The sequence below is a fragment of the Oncorhynchus mykiss genome, chromosome 21 (genome assembly GCF_013265735.2).
Source record: "Oncorhynchus mykiss isolate Arlee chromosome 21, USDA_OmykA_1.1, whole genome shotgun sequence".
Taxonomy (NCBI): domain Eukaryota; kingdom Metazoa; phylum Chordata; class Actinopteri; order Salmoniformes; family Salmonidae; genus Oncorhynchus; species Oncorhynchus mykiss.
This window is the reverse complement of record NC_048585.1, coordinates 7,859,963-7,879,259: the sequence shown is the minus strand read 5'-3', so window position 1 is coordinate 7,879,259 and position 19,297 is coordinate 7,859,963. Positions and strand designations below refer to the sequence as shown.

Sequence of the window (19,297 nt, the reverse complement as noted above, 5' to 3'; positions counted from 1 at the left end):
GAGTACCAGGCCATTAGGACCTGATGGAGGGACAATGGAGACCTGAGTACCAGGCCATTAGGACCTGATTGGTGTGTAGTCAGTTGGGTTCTTCCAAGGACCAGGCCGTTAGGACCTGATTGATTGGTGTGTAGTCAGTTGGGTTCTACGAAGTACCAGGCCGTTAGTGACCTGATTGGTGTGTAGTCAGTTGGGTTCTACCAAGGACCAGGCCGTTAGTGACCTGATTGGTGTGTAGTCAGTTGGGTTCTACCAAGGACCAGGCCGTTAGTGACCTGATTGGTGCATAGTCAGTTGGGTGTAACCGCCATGTCCAGAGTTAATTAAAGGAGATGGAAGTTGACTCAGCAGAATGTGACTGTGGTCTTGACTCATGACTGCCGATGTGGCGGTAATATGGGCACCACAACAGCCCCAGACACAAATACCAGTATAGGAACGAGTCAACAGCATGATTTGGGTTTAACAGAATATGAGCTATGAAAAGCAGCATTTTTCACGCGACAGTTTTTAGTTTTATAGGACAACTGACTGAGATCAATCTTACACTGTGCATAGAATGGAAGACATTTGCATGTTTTAATTATATTAGATAGATTATAATTACATTCTTGGGGTTCTGAGATAGTAAAAGCATGCGAGGTATAGTCGCATCAAAGGATGTGTTAAATGGGGTGGTCAATTTATTCCGAACCACAGGTGAGTGAGAGGCACAGGAGGTTGATGGCACCGTAATTGCGGAGGACGGGCTCGTGGTACTGACTGTATGTAGCGTAATAGCTGGAGTAGTATCAAATGCATCAAAAGTGGTTTACGTTTTAATGCCATGTGTTTGATGCCATTCCATTCGCTCTGTTCCAGCCATTATTCTGCAGTTCATATAACCATGTTTTAACTAAAGGACTTTGTGAAGGACCTTCACAGGTTCACAGGCCTAATCTTCATGGATATGGCTTTCACAGAGTAGAAGGTCTTCCATCCCCTCCAGTTGACTCCAATCTGTGAGTTCAATCCCCATGTATAAAGACCGTTTGGGTTTGAGAAGTAACACTCGTTGTACCAGTAACCTCCGACCGCGTTGACTGCACAGTTGATTTCCTGGTCTCGGTCGAAGGTGGAGAACTTCATACCGCTGTGATAGGTGAGAGAGTCCCCTTGGTTCAAGCAGGAAACACAGGTCAGATGTTATGTAACCTATCAGAGCCCTGGTCAAAATCAGTCTACTATGTCACAGTATGATCTAGGACCAGCCCCCGCCGTCATTTCTATGTAATACTATTCATTATGATCTCTAATAAACTGATCCCAGATCAGCTCTAAGATGGTGTATCTGTACGCCCCCCCCCCCCCCCCCCCCCTGTCCTTTCTATGTAATACTATTCATTATGATCTCCAATAAACTGATCCCAGATCAGCTTGTATCAGATCAGGTTGTATTCACTAGGAATCAAACAGAACCGAATGAGGGAACTTAGCTGAACTCTGGACTAATGAATACAGCCCAGATGTTTCTCTAATGAAGTTTAAACTGTTCTCACCTGAACTCTGGACTAATGAATACAGCCCAGATGTTTCTCTAAGGAAGTTTAAACTGTTCTCACCTGCTCCTCCGTCTTTAAAGCCAGTAACCTGGAGTTTGTAGCCATCCAGTTCAGGATCTGTGACTTTGGGAGAGATGGCGAAGGAGGAGTAGAAAGCGTAGGCTTTCTGTCCGTCAAAGTCCTCCATGTCCACCCTCAACTCGTAATTCTTTTTCAGGGTCAGGAGGTAGATGGTGTCCAGACCTGCATCGAACAGACGAGAGGGGAACCTTTTTTAGAACAGAGATATTCAACTGTTACCCCTTACCAGGTTCACAGGCTGCTGGTTTTCTCTTCTACCTGGTAATTAATACCTGGTGTCCCAGGTCTAAACCAGTCCCTGAGGAAGAGGAACAATGTGAAAACATGTAGTGGCGCTGGCGTCGAGGTCAAGAGTTGAGTTTTTAAAAGGATCTCTATTTCTATCATGCAGATGTCTTCGGTCAGCAAGGAAAGTCATGTCTTCGGTCAGCAAGGGAGAGTCATGTCTTCGGTCAGCAAGGGAGAGTCATGTCTTCGGTCAGCAAGGAGAGTCATGTCTTCGGTCAGCAAGGGAGAGTTATGTCTTCGGTCAGCAAGGAGAGTCATGTCTTCGGTCAGCAAGGGAGAGTCATGTCTTCGGTCAGCAAGGGAGAGTCATGTCTTCGGTCAGCAAGGGAGAGTCATGTCTTCGGTCAGCAAGGGAGAGTCATGTCTTCGGTCAGCAAGGGAGAGTCATGTCTTCGGTCAGCAAGGGAGAGTCATGTCTTCGGTCAGCAAGGGAGAGTCATGTCTTCGGTCAGCAAGGAGAGTCATGTCTTCGGTCAGCAAGGAGAGTCATGTCTTCGGTCAGCAAGGGAGAGTCATGTCTTCGGTCAGCAAGGGAGAGTCATGTCTTCGGTCAGCAAGGGAGAGTCATGTCTTCGGTCAGCAAGGGAGAGTCATGTCTTCGGTCAGCAAGGGAGAGTCATGTCTTCGATCAGCAAGGGAGAGTCATGTCTTCGATCAGCAAGGGAGAGTCATGTCTTCGGTCAGCAAGGGAGAGTCATGTCTTCGGTCAGCAAGGGAGAGTCATGTCTTCGGTCAGCAAGGGAGAGTCATGTCTTCGGTCAGCAAGGGAGAGTCATGTCTTCGGTCAGCAAGGGAGAGTCATGTCTTCGGTCAGCAAGGGAGAGTCATGTCTTCGGTCAGCAAGGGAGAGTCATGTCTTCGGTCAGCAAGGGAGAGTCATGTCTTCGGTCAGCAAGGGAGAGTCATGTCTTCGGTCAGCAAGGGGAGTCATGTCTTCGGTCAGCAAGGGGAGTCATGTCTTCGGTCAGCAAGGGAGAGTCATGTCTTCGGTCAGCACAGAAAAGTCATGTCTTCGGTCAGCACGGGAAAGTCATGTCTTCGGTCAGCACGGGAAAGTCATGTCTTCGGTCAGAACAGAGAGTCATGTCTTCGGTCAGCACAGAGAGTCATGTCTTCGGTCAGCACAGAGAGTCATGTCTTCGGTCAGCACAGAGAGTCATGTCTTCGGTCAGCACAGAGAGTCATGTCTTCGGTCAGCACAGAGAGTCATGTCTTCGGTCAGCACAGAGAGTCATGTCTTCGGTCAGCACGGGAGAGTCATGTCTTCGGGCAGCACGGGAGAGTCATGTCTTCGGGCAGCACGGGAAAGTCATGTCTTCGGGCAGCACGGGAAAGTCATGTCTTCGGGCAGCACGGGAAAGTCATGTCTTCGGGCAGCACGGGAAAGTCATGTCTTCGGGCAGCACGGGAAAGTCATGTCTTCGGTCAGCACGGAAAAGTCATGTCTTCGGTCAGCACGGAAAAGTCATGTCTTCGGTCAGCACGGAAAAGTAAATTCTTCGGTCAGCACAGAGAGTCATGTCTTCGGTCAGCACAGAGAGTCATGTCTTCGATCAGCACAGAGAGTCATGTCTTCGATCAGCACAGAGAGTCATGTCTTCGGTCAGCACAGAGAGTCATGTCTTCGGTCAGCACAGAGAGTCATGTCTTCGGTCAGCACAGAGAGTCATGTCTTCGGTCAGCACAGGAAAGTCCATTCTTCGGTCAGCACAGAGAGTCATGTCTTCGGTCAGCACAGGAAAGTCCATTCTTCGGTCAGAACAGAGAGTCATGTCTTCGATCAGCACAGAGAGTCATGTCTTCGGTCAGCACGGGAAAGTCATGTCTTCGGTCAGCACGGGAGAGTCATGTCTTCGGTCAGCACAGAGAGTCATGTCTTCGGTCAGCACAGAGGGTCATGTCTTCGGTCAGCACAGGAAAGTCATGTCTTCGGTCAGCACAGCTTGCTTCATTTTTTTTGTATATACTGTACCAGTCAAAAGATTAGTACTGTTGGAAAATAAATTCCAGGTGAAGCTGGTTGAGAGAATGCCGAGAGTGAACAAAGCTGTCATCAAGGCAAAAGGGTGGCTACCTTGAAGAATCTCAAATATAAAATATATTTTGATGTAACACTTTTTTGGTTACTACATGATTCCATATGTGTTATTTCATAGTTTTGAGGTCTTCACTATTATTGTACAATGTAGAAAATAGTAGAAAATAAAGAAAAGCCCTTGAATGAGAAGGGTGTGTCCAAACTTTTGACTGGAAGTGAATATATTAAGTGAATATATTAATTAAGTGAATATATTAATTTAGTGAATATATTTTTGTACATGTTATTTTTTTAAATGCTTTGGAGTAGTGTGGGAGGTTGCTTTTCTAGACGCACTGGTTTTACACACCGACTAAAGGGGATTGGTCCTGTTGTGATTTGGTCCTGTTGTGATTTGGTCCTGTTGTGATTTGGCCTTGTTGCGATTGGTCCTGCCTAACTACTGACCGTCACAACAACATCACTATAACAGAGAAGTCAATTTAACAACCCAATGATTAATTTATATTATCCAGGGTTTTTCCATGGATGATCTGTCCTTGATGAGGCTTTTTGAAAGAAGTCCTTTACCCAGCCAGTACTCTCCTGCTGCGTGTCCAAAGCCGTTCTTGTACTGGTCCCATCCTCTGTAGAAGTTCACTGTTCCATCCATCCTCCTCTGAAACACCTGGAAGGAGGGGGAGAGAAGAGAAGGGGAGAGGAGAAATTGTAAGCATCTAGGCCATGTCGTCAAGTACTGACTCAGGAGAATTCAGTACCAACGGTTGATCAGACCTCTAATCTGGCAGACTAGTATGGTCTGGAGGGGTTGATGCTGACTAGTATGGTCTGGAGGGGTTGAGGCTGACTCTAGTATGGTCTGGAGGGGTTGATGCTGACTCTAGTCTGGTCTGGAGGGGTTGATGCTGACTCTAGTCTGGTCTGGAGGGGTTGATGCTGACTCTAGTCTGGTCTGGAGGGGTTGATGCTGACTCTAGTCTGGTCTGGAGGGGTTGAGGCTGACTCTAGTCTGGTCTGGAGGGGTTGAGGCTGACTAGTATGGTCTGGAGGGGTTGAGGCTGACTAGTATGGTCTGGAGGGGTTGAGGCTGACTCTAGTCTGGTCTGGAGGGGTTGAGGCCGACTCTAGTCTGGTCTGAACACTGGTTATGTACTCCGTTTAAATAGTTTCCTACTAGGTGACCTACTCACAGTCCATTTCCCTCCGTCGGTGTCCATATCACAGTAGACGTATCGAGGAGAGTTGGGTCCAGCAGGGTACATCCTGTAGACACCACTGGTCTTAGAGCCGTCGTTGTAGATATCAGCACAGTCCAGAGGCTGGAACATCAGCCCCTTAGAATGAACTGCTACTGACAGCAGCAAAACATGGAGAATCCTCAGGGCCTGGAACACAGAGAGCCTATTAAATGTGGATGTATTTTATGTCATTCCATGTGTGAAACATAATAATTTTCTGCTCAATATATGGAAATGCGTGTGTTTACATATAAACAGTCTGTAGTGGTAAAATGTTTCAGTTGTAAAATGAAGCCTTCAACTTACATGCATTGTTGGGACGGTTAGCTGTCTTTTTCCAGTTGGTTTTCAGCCCGACAAGAAAAATAATGTGCTTGTGACTCTTATCCATCCTTTTTGTGTTCTTTTTAGAAGGGGTGGGTTGATCATGATTGGCTGATTTATTATCAGGGAAGCAAACACGATTTCACAATATGGACATTTCCACTTCTGTAGTTTCCTGGACTCTGTCTTTTTAAACACAGTTTATCTTCTGTCCATATAGCCTAAGTTTTCTCCATGTTACACCATAACATGTGTGTACTCTACTTTTCTGCTCATATTTTGTTAGACAATTGTTGAATGTTGTTTACACAGTCTGTTTCCCTCGGGTTCCCTATCGCGGTCCGTTTCCCTCCCGTCGGGTTCCCTATCGCGGTCCGTTTCCCTCCCGTCGGGTTCCCTATCGCGGTCCGTTTCCAAGTCCAATGCTCTAACCACTAAGCTACCTGCTGGTTACTAGTCCAATGCTCTAACCACTAAGCTACCTGCTGGTTACTAGTCCAATGCTCTAACCACTAGGCTTCCTGCTGGTTCCAAGTCCAATGCTCTACCCACTAGGCTACCTTCTGGTTCCAAGTCCAATGCTCTACCCACTAGGCTACCTTATGGTTCCAAGTCCAATGTTCTAACCACTAGGCTACCTTCTGGTTCCAAGTCCAATGCTCTAACCACTAGGCTACCTGCTGGTTCCAAGTCCAATGCTCTAACCACTAGGCTACCTGCTGGTTCCAAGTCCAATGCTCTAACCACTAAGCTACCTGCTGGTTACTAGTCCAATGCTCTAACCACTAGGCTACCTGCTGGTTCCAAGTCCAATGCTCTACCCACTAGGCTACCTTCTGGTTCCAAGTCCAATGCTCTACCCACTAGGCTACCTTATGGTTCCAAGTCCAATGCTCTAACCACTAAGCTACCTGCTGGTTACTGACCCAACACTCTAACCACTAAGCTATCTGCTGGTTACTGGTCCAACGCTCTACCTGCTGGTTACTGGTCCAACACTCTAACCACTAGGCTACCTGCTGGTTACTGGTCCAATGCTCTAACCACTAGGCTACCTGCTGGTTACTTGTCCAATGCTCTAACCACTGGGCTACCTGCTGGTTACTTGTCCAATGCTCTAACCACTAGGCTACCTGCTGGTTACTAGTCCAACGTTCTAACCACTAGGCTACCTGCTGGTTACTGGTCCAACGCTCTAACCACTAGGCTACCTGCTGGTTACTGGTCCAACGCTCTAACCACTAGGCTACCTGCTGGTTACTAGTCCAATGCTCTAACCACTAGGCTACCTGCTGGTTACTAGTCCAATGTTCTACCCACTAGGCTACCTGCTGGTTACTAGTCCAATGTTCTACCCACTAGGCTACCTGCTGGTTACTAGTCCAATGTTCTACCCACTAGGCTACCTGCTGGTTACTAGTCCAATGTTCTACCCACTAGGCTATGCTGCCATCCCTTTCTGTTCTTGACTCGTTAGATAGCTGGCTAGACAAACTTTCCCCAAACAAATTGTAGATGACATGGCTAATTGAGTGACTCTCAGTTATAATTAAGTTATAATAATAGAATATTACATCTTTATGGGGCACCACTTGCCTGTTCTTAGTCAGGTAGGCCTTACACACCATAGAGCATGATAGAGAATGATTGAGGCCTCTAGTGGCCAGAAGGTGGTATTAAGTCCTTATACACACCATAGAGAATGATAGAGGCCTCTAGTGGACAGAAGGTGGTATTAAGGCCTTATACACACCATAGAGAATGATAGAGGCCTCTAGTGGACAGAAGGTGATATTAACATGGGCAGCACCACTAGCACCACTTCCACCATTTTAAAAGTAGTCAAATGGGTGGGACTTTCAACTTCATTAGCTGATCCCTCTTGGTGACCCTGTTGGAGTCATGTCAAACCGGGTCATCAGGAGGTGTTCAGCCAATCGTGAAGAAGAACATTTACTACAAAATGGCGATTGCCTCAATGGAGCTGCCGATGCTGTCATACGCTATATTGGCTAAGATACAAAGATTAGTTCTCCTATCTACAGTATCTCTATGTTACACACAGGTACACAAAGGCACACACACACACCACCTTCGCCATAACTATAGCAACCCCTGATAGTGATCTTGGTGCTCCCTGAGTGATATGTCACTCTGTTCCTGGTTACAGCATAACAGTACAGACCTCAATCAGCGGCTACTACAACCTCACAGTACATATCTCAGAGAGTGTGTGTGTGTGTGTGAGAGAGAGAGATGTGGCTGGGGGTCATTGAAGGGTGAGATGTGGCTGGAGGTCGCTGAAGGGTGAGCTGTGGCTGGGGGTCGTTGAAGGGTGAGCTGTGGCTGGGGGTCGTTGAAGGGTGAGATGTGGCTGGGGGTCGTTGAAGGGTGAGATGTGGCTGGGCTGGGGGTCGTTGAAGGGTGAGATGTGGCTGGGCTGGGGGTCATTGAAGGGTAAGATGTGGCTGGGCTGGAGGTCGTTGAAGGGTGAGATGTGGCTGGGCTGGAGGTCGTTGAAGGGTAAGATGTGGCTGGGCTGGAGGTCGTTGAAGGGTGAGATGTGGCTGGGCTGGAGGTCGTTGAAGGGTGAGATGTGGCTGGGCTGGAGGTCGTTGAAGGGTGAAATGTGGTTGGGCTGGGGGTCGTTGAAGGGTGAGATGTGGCTTGGGGTCGTTGAAGGGTGAGATGTGGCTTGGGGTCGTTGAAGGGTGAGATGTGGCTGGGGGTCGTTGAAGGGTGTGATGTGGCTGGGGGTCGTTGAAGGGTGTGATGTGGCTGGGCTGGGGGTCGTTGAAGGGTGAGATGTGGCTGGGCTGGGGGTCGTTGAAGGGTGAGATGTGGCTGGGCTGGGGGTCGTTGAAGGGTGAGATGTGGCTGGGCTGGGGGTCGTTGAAGGGTGAGATGTGGCTGGGCTGGGGGTCGTTGAAGGGTGAGATGTGGCTGGGGGTCGTTGAAGGGTGAGATGTGGCTGGGGGTCGTTGAAGGGTGAGATGTGGCTGGACTGGGGGTCGTTGAAGGGTGAGATGGGGCTGGGCTGGGGGTCGTTGAAGGGTGAGATGTGGCTGGGCTGGAGGTCGTTGAAGGGTGTGATGTGCCTGGAGGTCGTTGAAGGGTGAGATGTGGCTGGGCTGGAGGTCGTTGAAGGGTGAGATGTGGTTGGGCTGGGGGTCGTTGAAGGGTGAGATGTGGTTGGGCCGGGGGTCGTTGAAGGGTGAGATGTGGCTGGGGCGGAGGTCGTTGAAGGGTGAGATGTGGCTGGGCCGAAGTTCGTTGAAGGGTGAGATGTGGCTGGGGGTCGTTGAAGGGTGAGATGTGGCTGGGGGTCGTTGAAGGGTGAGATGTGGCTGGGCTGGAGGTCGTTGAAGGGTGAGATGTGGCTGGGCTGGAGGTCGTTGAAGGGTGAGATGTGGCTGGGGGTCGTTGAAGGTTGAGATGTGGATGGGCTGGAGGTCGTTGAAGGGTGAGATGTGGCTGGGGGTCGTTGAAGGTTGAGATGTGGCTGGGCTGGGGGTCGTTGAAGGGTGAGATGTGGCTGGGCTGGAGGTCGTTGAAGGGTGAGATGTGGTTGGGCTGGGGGTCGTTGAAGGGTGAGATGTGGTTGGGCCGGGGGTCGTTGAAGGGTGAGATGTGGCTGGGGCGGAGGTCGTTGAAGGGTGAGATGTGGCTGGGCCGGAGTTCGTTGAAGGGTGAGATGTGGCTGGGGGTCATTGAAGGGTGAGATGTGGCTGGGGGTCGTTGAAGGGTGAGATGTGGCTGGGGGTCGTTGAAGGGTGAGATGTGGCTGGGGGTCGTTGAAGGGTGAGATGTGGCTGGGGGTCGTTGAAGGGTGAGATGTGGCTGGGGGTCGTTGAAGGGTGAGATGTGGCTGGGGGTCTTTGAAGGTTGAGATGTGGCTGGGGGTCGTTGAAGGGTGAGATGTGGCTGGGGGTCGTTGAAGGGTGAGATGTGGCTGGGGGTCGTTGAAGGGTGAGATGTGGCTGGGGGTTGTTGAAGGGTGAGATGTGGTTGTGCTGGGGGTCGTTGAAGGGTGTGGTTGGGCTGGGGGTCGTTGAAGGGTGAGATGTGCCTGGAGGTCGTTGAAGGGTGAGATGTGGCTGGAGGTAGTTGAAGGGTGAGATGTGGCTGGAGGTCGTTGAAGGGTGTGATGTGGCTGGGCTGGAGGTCGTTGAAGGGTGAGATGTGGCTGGGGGTCGTTGAAGGGTGAGATGTGGCTGGGCTGGGGGTCGTTGAAGGGTGAGATGTGGCTGGGCTGGAGGTCGTTGAAGGGTGAGATGTGGCTGGGGTTCGTTGAAGGGTGAGATGTGGCTGGGGGTCGTTGAAGGGTGAGATGTGGCTGGGGGTCGTTGAAGGGTGAGATGTGGTTGGGCCGGGGGTCGTTGAAGGGTGAGATGTGGCTGGGCCGGAGGTCGTTGAAGGGTTAGATATGGCTGGGGGTCGTTGAAGGGTGAGATGTGGCTGGGTGTCGTTGAAGGGTGTGATGTGCCTGGAGGTCGTTGAAGGGTGAGATGTGGTTGGGCTGGGGGTCGTTGAAGGGTGAGATGTCGCTGGGCTGGGGGTCGTTGAAGGGTGAGATGTGGTTGGGCCGGGGGTTGTTGAAGGGTGAGATGTGGTTGGGCCGGGGGTCGTTGAAGGGTGAGATGTGGCTGGGCCGGAGGTCGTTGAAGGGTGAGATGTGGCTGGGCCGGAGGTCGTTGAAGGGTGAGATGTGGCTTGGGCGGAGGTCGTTGAAGGGTGAGATGTGGCTGGGCCGGAGTTCGTTGAAGGGTGAGATGTGGCTAGGCCGGAGGTCGTTGAAGGGTGAGATGTGGCTGGGCCGGAGGTCGTTGAAGGGTGAGATTTGGCTGGGCCGGAGGTCGTTGAAGGGTGAGATGTGGCTGGGCCGGAGGTCGTTGAAGGGTGAGATGTGGCTGGGCCGGAGGTCGTTGAAGGGTGAGATGTGGCTGGGGGTCGTTGAAGGGTGAGATGTGGCTGGGGGTCGTTGAAGGGTGAGATGTGGCTGGGGGTCGTTGAAGGGTGAGATGTGGCTGGGTGTCTTTGAAGGGTGTGATGTGCCTGGAGGTCGTTGAAGGGTGAGATGTGGCTGGGCTGGAGGTCGTTGAAGGGTGAGATGTGGCTGGGCTGGAGGTTGTTGAAGGGTGAGATGTGGCTGGGCTGGAGGTCGTTGAAGGGTGAGATGTGGCTGGAGGTCGTTGAAGGGTGAGATGTGGTTGGGCCGGGGGTCGTTGAAGGGTGAGATGTGGCTGGGCCGGAGGTCGTTGAAGGGTTAGATGTGGCTGGGCCGGAGGTCGTTGAAGGGTGAGATGTGGCTGGGCCGGACGTCGTTGAAGGGTGAGATGTGGCTGGGCCGGACGTCGTTGAAGGGTGAGATGTGGCTGGGCCGGACGTCGTTGAAGGGTGAGATGTGGCTGGAGGTCGTTGAAGGGTGAGATGTGGCTGGGCTGGGGGTTATTGAAGGGTGAGATGTGGCCGGGGGTCGTTGAAGGGTGAGATGTGGCTGGTGGTCGTTGAAGGGTGAGATGTGGCTGGGGGTCGTTGAAGGGTGAGATGTGGCTGGGGGTCGTTGAAGGGTGAGATGTGGCTGGAGGTCGTTGAAGGGTGAGATGTGGTTGGGCTGGAGGTCGTTGAAGGGTGAGATGTGGTTGGGCTGGGGGTCGTTGAAGGGTGAGATGTGGCTGGGCTGGAGGTTGTTGAAGGGTGAGATGTGGCTGGGCTGGAGGTCGTTGAAGGGTGGATGTGGCTGGAGGTCGTTGAAGGGTGAGATGTGGCTGGAGGTCGTTGAAGGGTGAGATGTGGCTGGAGGTCGTTGAAGGGTGAGATGTGGCTGGAGGTCGTTGAAGGGTGAGATGTGGCTGGAGGTCGTTGAAGGGTGAGATGTGGTTGGGCCGGGGGTCGTTGAAGGGTGAGATGTGGCTGGGCCGGAGGTCGTTGAAGGGTGAGATGTGGCTGGGCCGGAGGTCGTTGAAGGGTGAGATGTGGCTGGGCCGGAGGTCGTTGAAGGGTGAGATGTGGCTGGGCCGGAGGTCGTTGAAGGGTGAGATGTGGCTGGGGGTCGTTGAAGGGTGAGATGTGGCTGGGGGTCGTTGAAGGGTGAGATGTGGCTGGGGGTCGTTGAAGGGTGAGATGTGGCTGGGTGTCTTTGAAGGGTGTGATGTGCCTGGAGGTCGTTGAAGGGTGAGATGTGGCTGGGCTGGAGGTCGTTGAAGGGTGAGATGTGGCTGGGCTGGAGGTTGTTGAAGGGTGAGATGTGGCTGGGCTGGAGGTCGTTGAAGGGTGAGATGTGGCTGGAGGTCGTTGAAGGGTGAGATGTGGTTGGGCCGGGGGTCGTTGAAGGGTGAGATGTGGCTGGGCCGGAGGTCGTTGAAGGGTTAGATGTGGCTGGGCCGGAGGTCGTTGAAGGGTGAGATGTGGCTGGGCCGGACGTCGTTGAAGGGTGAGATGTGGCTGGGCCGGACGTCGTTGAAGGGTGAGATGTGGCTGGGCCGGACGTCGTTGAAGGGTGAGATGTGGCTGGAGGTCGTTGAAGGGTGAGATGTGGCTGGGCTGGGGGTTATTGAAGGGTGAGATGTGGCCGGGGGTCGTTGAAGGGTGAGATGTGGCTGGTGGTCGTTGAAGGGTGAGATGTGGCTGGGGGTCGTTGAAGGGTGAGATGTGGCTGGGGGTCGTTGAAGGGTGAGATGTGGCTGGAGGTCGTTGAAGGGTGAGATGTGGTTGGGCTGGAGGTCGTTGAAGGGTGAGATGTGGTTGGGCTGGGGGTCGTTGAAGGGTGAGATGTGGCTGGGCTGGAGGTTGTTGAAGGGTGAGATGTGGCTGGGCTGGAGGTCGTTGAAGGGTGAGATGTGGCTGGAGGTCGTTGAAGGGTGAGATGTGGCTGGAGGTCGTTGAAGGGTGAGATGTGGCTGGGGGTCGTTGAAGGGTGAGATGTGGCTGGAGGTCGTTGAAGGGTGAGATGTGGTTGGGCTGGAGGTCGTTGAAGGGTGAGATGTGGTTGGGCTGGGGGTCGTTGAAGGGTGAGATGTGGCTGGGCTGGAGGTTGTTGAAGGGTGAGATGTGGCTGGGCTGGAGGTCGTTGAAGGGTGAGATGTGGCTGGAGGTCGTTGAAGGGTGAGATGTGGCTGGAGGTCGTTGAAGGGTGAGATGTGGCTGGGGGTCGTTGAAGGGTGAGATGTGGCTGGGGGTCGTTGAAGGGTGAGATGTGGCTGGGGGTCGTTGAAGGGTGAGATGTGGCTGGGGGTCGTTGAAGGGTGAGATGTGGCTGGAGGTCGTTGAAGGGTGAGATGTGGTTGGGCTGGAGGTCGTTGAAGGGTGAGATGTGGCTGGGCCGGAGGTCGTTGAAGGGTGAGATGTGGCTGGGTCGTAGGTCGTTGAAGGGTGAGATGTGCCTGGAGGTCGTTGAAGGGTGAGATGTGGCTGGGGGTCGTTGAAGGGTGAGATGTGGCTGGGCTGGAGGTCGTTGAAGGGTGAGATGTGGCTGGGCTGGAGCTCGTTGAAGGGTGAGATGTGGCTGGAGGTCGTTGAAGGGTGAGATGTGGCTGGGGGTCGTTGAAGGGTGAGATGTGGCTGGGCTGGGGGTCGTTGAAGGGTGAGATGTGGCTGGGCTGGAGGTCGTTGAAGGGTGGATGTGGCTGGAGGTCGTTGAAGGGTGAGATGTGGCTGGAGGTCGTTGAAGGGTGAGATGTGGCTGGAGGTCGTTGAAGGGTGAGATGTGGCTGGAGGTCGTTGAAGGTTGAGATGTGGCTGGAGGTCGTTGAAGGGTGAGATGTGGCTGGGCCGGGGGTCGTTGAAGGGTGAGATGTGGCTGGGCCGGAGGTCGTTGAAGGGTGAGATGTGGCTGGGCCGGAGGTCGTTGAAGGGTGAGATGTGGCTGGGCCGGAGGTCGTTGAAGGGTGAGATGTGGCTGGAGGTCGTTGAAGGGTGAGATGTGGCTGGAGGTCGTTGAAGGGTGAGATGTGGCTGGGCTGGAGGTCGTTGAAGGGTGAGATGTGGCTGGTGGTCGTTGAAGGGTGAGATGTGGCTGGGCTGGGGGTCGTTGAAGGGTGAGATGTGGCTGGGCTGGAGGTCGTTGAAGGGTGAGATGTGGCTGGGGGTCGTTGAAGGGTGAGATGTGGCTGGGCTGGGGGTCGTTGAAGGGTGAGATGTGGCTGGGGGTCGTTGAAGGGTGAGATGTGGCTGAGGGTCGTTGAAGGGTGAGATGTGGCTGAGGGTCGTTGAAGGGTGAGATGTGGCTGGGCTGGAGGTCGTTGAAGGGTGAGATGTGGCTGGGCTGGGGGTCGTTGAAGGGTGAGATGTGGTTGGGCCGGGGGTCGTTGAAGGGTGAGATGTGGTTGGGCCGGGGGTCGTTGAAGGGTGAGATGTGGCTGGGCCGGAGGTCGTTGAAGGGTGAGATGTGGCTGGGGCGGAGGTCGTTGAAGGGTGAGATGTGGCTGGGCCGGAGTTCGTTGAAGGGTGAGATGTGGCTGGGGGTCGTTGAAGGGTGAGATGTGGCTGGGCCGGAGGTCGTTGAAGGGTTAGATGTGGCTGGGCCGGAGGTCGTTGAAGGGTGAGATGTGGCTGGGCCGGACGTCGTTGAAGGGTGAGATGTGGCTGGGGGTCGTTGAAGGGTGAGATGTGGCTGGGGGTCGTTGAAGGGTGAGATGTGGCTGGGGGTCGTTGAAGGGTGAGATGTGGCTGGGGGTCGTTGAAGGGTGAGATGTGGCTGGGTGTCTTTGAAGGGTGTGATGTGCCTGGAGGTCGTTGAAGGGTGAGATGTGGCTGGGCTGGGGTCGTTGAAGGGTAAGATGTGGCTGGGCTGGAGGTCGTTGAAGGGTGAGATGTGGCTGGGCTGGAGGTCGTTGAAGGGTGAGATGTGGCTGGGCTGGAGGTTGTTGAAGGGTGAGATGTGGCTGGGCTGGAGGTCGTTGAAGGGTGAGATGTGGCTGGAGGTCGTTGAAGGGTGAGATGTGGTTGGGCCGGGGGTCGTTGAAGGGTGAGATGTGGCTGGGCCGGAGGTCGTTGAAGGGTTAGATGTGGCTGGGCCGGAGGTCGTTGAAGGGTGAGATGTGGCTGGGCCGGACGTCGTTGAAGGGTGAGATGTGGCTGGGCCGGACGTCGTTGAAGGGTGAGATGTGGCTGGAGGTCGTTGAAGGGTGAGATGTGGCTGGAGGTCGTTGAAGGGTGAGATGTGGCTGGGCTGGGGGTTATTGAAGGGTGAGATGTGGCTGGGGGTCGTTGAAGGGTGAGATGTGGCTGGGGGTCGTTGAAGGGTGAGATGTGGCTGGGGGTCGTTGAAGGGTGAGATGTGGCTGGAGGTCGTTGAAGGGTGAGATGTGGTTGGGCTGGAGGTCGTTGAAGGGTGAGATGTGGTTGGGCTGGGGGTCGTTGAAGGGTGAGATGTGGCTGGGCTGGAGGTTGTTGAAGGGTGAGATGTGGCTGGGCTGGAGGTCGTTGAAGGGTGAGATGTGGCTGGAGGTCGTTGAAGGGTGAGATGTGGCTGGAGGTCGTTGAAGGGTGAGATGTGGCTGGGCCGGAGGTCGTTGAAGGGTGAGATGTGGCTGGGCCGGAGGTCGTTGAAGGGTGAGATGTGGCTGGAGGTCGTTGAAGGGTGAGATGTGGCTGGAGGTCGTTGAAGGGTGAGATGTGGCTGGGCTGGAGGTCGTTGAAGGGTGAGATGTGGCTGGTGGTCGTTGAAGGGTGAGATGTGGCTGGGCTGGGGGTCGTTGAAGGGTGAGATGTGGCTGGGCTGGAGGTCGTTGAAGGGTGAGATGTGGCTGGGGGTCGTTGAAGGGTGAGATGTGGCTGGGCTGGGGGTCGTTGAAGGGTGAGATGTGGCTGGGGGTCGTTGAAGGGTGAGATGTGGCTGAGGGTCGTTGAAGGGTGAGATGTGGCTGAGGGTCGTTGAAGGGTGAGATGTGGCTGGGCTGGAGGTCGTTGAAGGGTGAGATGTGGCTGGGCTGGGGGTCGTTGAAGGGTGAGATGTGGTTGGGCCGGGGGTCGTTGAAGGGTGAGATGTGGCTGGGCCGGAGGTCGTTGAAGGGTGAGATGTGGCTGGGGCGGAGGTCGTTGAAGGGTGAGATGTGGCTGGGCCGGAGTTCGTTGAAGGGTGAGATGTGGCTGGGGGTCGTTGAAGGGTGAGATGTGGCTGGGCCGGAGGTCGTTGAAGGGTTAGATGTGGCTGGGCCGGAGGTCGTTGAAGGGTGAGATGTGGCTGGGCCGGACGTCGTTGAAGGGTGAGATGTGGCTGGGGGTCGTTGAAGGGTGAGATGTGGCTGGGGGTCGTTGAAGGGTGAGATGTGGCTGGGGGTCGTTGAAGGGTGAGATGTGGCTGGGGGTCGTTGAAGGGTGAGATGTGGCTGGGTGTCTTTGAAGGGTGTGATGTGCCTGGAGGTCGTTGAAGGGTGAGATGTGGCTGGGCTGGGGTCGTTGAAGGGTAAGATGTGGCTGGGCTGGAGGTCGTTGAAGGGTGAGATGTGGCTGGGCTGGAGGTCGTTGAAGGGTGAGATGTGGCTGGGCTGGAGGTTGTTGAAGGGTGAGATGTGGCTGGGCTGGAGGTCGTTGAAGGGTGAGATGTGGCTGGAGGTCGTTGAAGGGTGAGATGTGGTTGGGCCGGGGGTCGTTGAAGGGTGAGATGTGGCTGGGCCGGAGGTCGTTGAAGGGTTAGATGTGGCTGGGCCGGAGGTCGTTGAAGGGTGAGATGTGGCTGGGCCGGACGTCGTTGAAGGGTGAGATGTGGCTGGGCCGGACGTCGTTGAAGGGTGAGATGTGGCTGGAGGTCGTTGAAGGGTGAGATGTGGCTGGAGGTCGTTGAAGGGTGAGATGTGGCTGGGCTGGGGGTTATTGAAGGGTGAGATGTGGCTGGGGGTCGTTGAAGGGTGAGATGTGGCTGGGGGTCGTTGAAGGGTGAGATGTGGCTGGGGGTCGTTGAAGGGTGAGATGTGGCTGGAGGTCGTTGAAGGGTGAGATGTGGTTGGGCTGGAGGTCGTTGAAGGGTGAGATGTGGTTGGGCTGGGGGTCGTTGAAGGGTGAGATGTGGCTGGGCTGGAGGTTGTTGAAGGGTGAGATGTGGCTGGGCTGGAGGTCGTTGAAGGGTGAGATGTGGCTGGAGGTCGTTGAAGGGTGAGATGTGGCTGGAGGTCGTTGAAGGGTGAGATGTGGTTGGGCTGGGGGTCGTTGAAGGGTGAGATGTGGCTGGGCCGGAGTTCGTTGAAGGGTGAGATGTGGCTGGGCCGGAGGTCGTTGAAGGGTGAGATGTGGCTGGGCCGGAGGTCGTTGAAGGGTGAGATGTGGCTGGGGGTCGTTGAAGGGTGAGCTGTGGCTGGGGGTCGTTGAAGAGTGAGATGTGGCTGGGGGTCGTTGAAGGGTGAGATGTAGCTGAGCTAAGGAGCTGTCCTGGAGTATAGCCAGGGTTGATTTAACCTGCACTCTGTGTGCTGCATCAGGACATTTCTATACAACCAGACTATATGATCATCACACTGGAATTCAGCAGCAAAGAGACTACAGTGTTCAAATAGTGATGGGCGGTGTTGTGTTGTGTATTGTAGGTGGGATAATTCAGTGTAATTGTCACGTCTGTATATTCCAGGTAGATGTGGATATGATTCTATAATATATCTCTGTATATTCCAGGTAGATGTGGATATGATTCTATAATATATCTCTGTATATTCCAGGTAGATGTGGATATGATTCTATAATATATCTCTGTATTCCTGGTAGATGTGGATATGATTCTATAATATATCTCTGTATATTCCAGGTAGATGTGGATATGATTCTATAATATATCTCTGTATATTCCAGGTAGATGTGGATATGATTCTATAATATATATCTGTATATTCCAGGTAGATGTGGATATGATTCTATAATATATCTCTGTATATTCCAGGTAGATGTGGATATGATTCTATAATATATCTCTGTATTCCTGGTAGATGTGGATATGATTCTATAATATATCTCTGTATATTCCAGGTAGATGTGGATATGATTCTATAATATATCTCTGTATATTCCAGGTAGATGTGGATATGATTCTATAATATATCTCTGTATATTCCAGGTAGATGTGGATATGATTCTATAATATATCTCTGTATATTCCAGGTAGATGTGGATATGATTCTATAATATATCTCTGTATATTCCAGGTAGATGTGGATATGATTCTATAATATATCTCTGTATATTCCAGGTAGATGTGGATATGATTCTATAATATATCTCTGTATATTCCAGGTAGATGTGGATATGATTCTATAATATATCTGTATATTCCAGGTAGATGTGGATATTATTCTATAATATATCTCTGTATATTCCAGGTAGATGTGGATATGATTCTATAATATATCTCTGTATATTCCAGGTAGATGTGGATATGATTCTATAATATATCTCTGTATATTCCAGGTAGATGTGGATATGATTCTATAATGTATATATCTGTATATTCCAGGTAGATGTGGATATGATTCTATAATATATCTCTCTATATTCCAGGTAGATGTGGATATGATTCTATAATATATCTCTGTATATTCCAGGTAGATGTGGATATGATTCTATAATATATCTCTGTATATTCCAGGTAGATGTGGATATGATTCTATAATATATCTCTGTATATTCCAGGTAGATGTGGATATGATTCTTTAATATATCTCTGTATATTCCAGGTAGATGTGGATATGATTCTATAATATATCTCTGTATATTCCTGGTAGATGTGGATATGATTCTATAATGTATATATCTGTATATTCCAGGTAGATGTGGATATGATTCTATAATATATCTCTCTATATTCCAGGTAGATGTGGATATGATTCTATAATGTATATATCTGTATATTCCAGGTAGATGTGGATATGATTCTATAATATATCTCTGTATATTCCAGGTAGATGTGGATATGATTCTATAATATATCTCTGTATATTCCAGGTAGATGTGGATATGATTCTATAATATATCTCTGTATATTCCAGGTAGATGTGGATATGATTCTATAATATATCTCTGTATATTCCTGGTAGATGTGGATATGATTCTATAATATATCTCTCTATATTCCAGGTAGATGTGGGATATGATTCTATAATATATCTCTGTATATTCCAGTTAGATGTGGATATGATTCTATAATATATCTCTGTATATTCCAGGTAGATGTGGATATGATTCTATAATATATCTCTGTATATTCCAGGTAGATGTGGATATGATTCTATAATATATCTCTGTATATTCCAGGTAGATGTGGATATGATTCTATAATATATCTCTGTATATTCCAGGTAGATGTGGATATGATTCTATAATGTATCTCTGTATATTCCAGGTAGATGTGGATATGATTCTATAATATATCTCTGTATATTCCAGGTAGATGTGGATATGATTCTATAATGTATATCTGTATATTCCAGGTAGATGTGGATATGATTCTATAATATATATCTGTATATTCCTGGTAGATGTGGATATGATTCTATAATGTATATATCTCTCTATATTCCAGGTAGATGTGGATATGATTCTATAATGTATCTCTGTATATTCCAGGTAGATGTGGATATGATTCTATAATATATCTCTGTATATTCCAGGTAGATGTGGAGGTGTACAGGAGAGACTCTAAGAAGCTTCCAGGTTTAGGAGAACCTGACATCGACTGGGAGGAGAGTGTTTACCTGAATCTGATCTTAATGAAGGTTGGTATGACAACATGCTCATTCCCAGGCTGTCTCCTGTCCCAGTACTAACCAGGCCCGACCCTGAACAGGCTGTCTCTCGTCCCAGTACTA

General features: G+C 51.4%; 2 protein-coding genes across 4 annotated transcripts in view; one reads left to right on the top strand and one right to left on the bottom strand.

Annotated features, from left to right (window-relative positions):
• The window catches only part of LOC110516645 (uncharacterized protein KIAA0930 homolog), a 62,026-nt gene that overhangs the window by 19,916 nt on the left and 22,813 nt on the right, over nt 1-19,297 (top strand). For both annotated transcript variants that reach the window (XM_036956729.1, XM_036956728.1), the window contains one exon: nt 19,100-19,204. In XM_036956729.1, the coding sequence (XP_036812624.1) occupies nt 19,100-19,204 (105 nt within the window). The remainder of the gene's footprint in view (nt 1-19,099; nt 19,205-19,297) is intronic.
• LOC118936573 (microfibril-associated glycoprotein 4-like) lies at nt 670-5,645 on the bottom strand. Of its 2 annotated transcripts, none has more exons than XM_036956731.1 (5): nt 5,493-5,645; nt 5,139-5,333; nt 4,519-4,615; nt 1,602-1,784; nt 670-1,154 (listed from the first exon to the last, which is right to left on the bottom strand). In XM_036956731.1, the coding sequence occupies exons 1-5, from the start codon at nt 5,496-5,498 to the stop codon at nt 919-921; spliced, it is 717 nt and encodes a 238-aa protein (XP_036812626.1). In that variant the 5' UTR covers nt 5,499-5,645; the 3' UTR covers nt 670-918. The 2 variants fall into 2 exon arrangements, with proteins under 2 accessions (XP_036812626.1, XP_036812627.1); XM_036956732.1 differs by lacking the exon at nt 670-1,154 and adding an exon at nt 1,426-1,475 and having other exon boundaries at nt 1,539-1,784.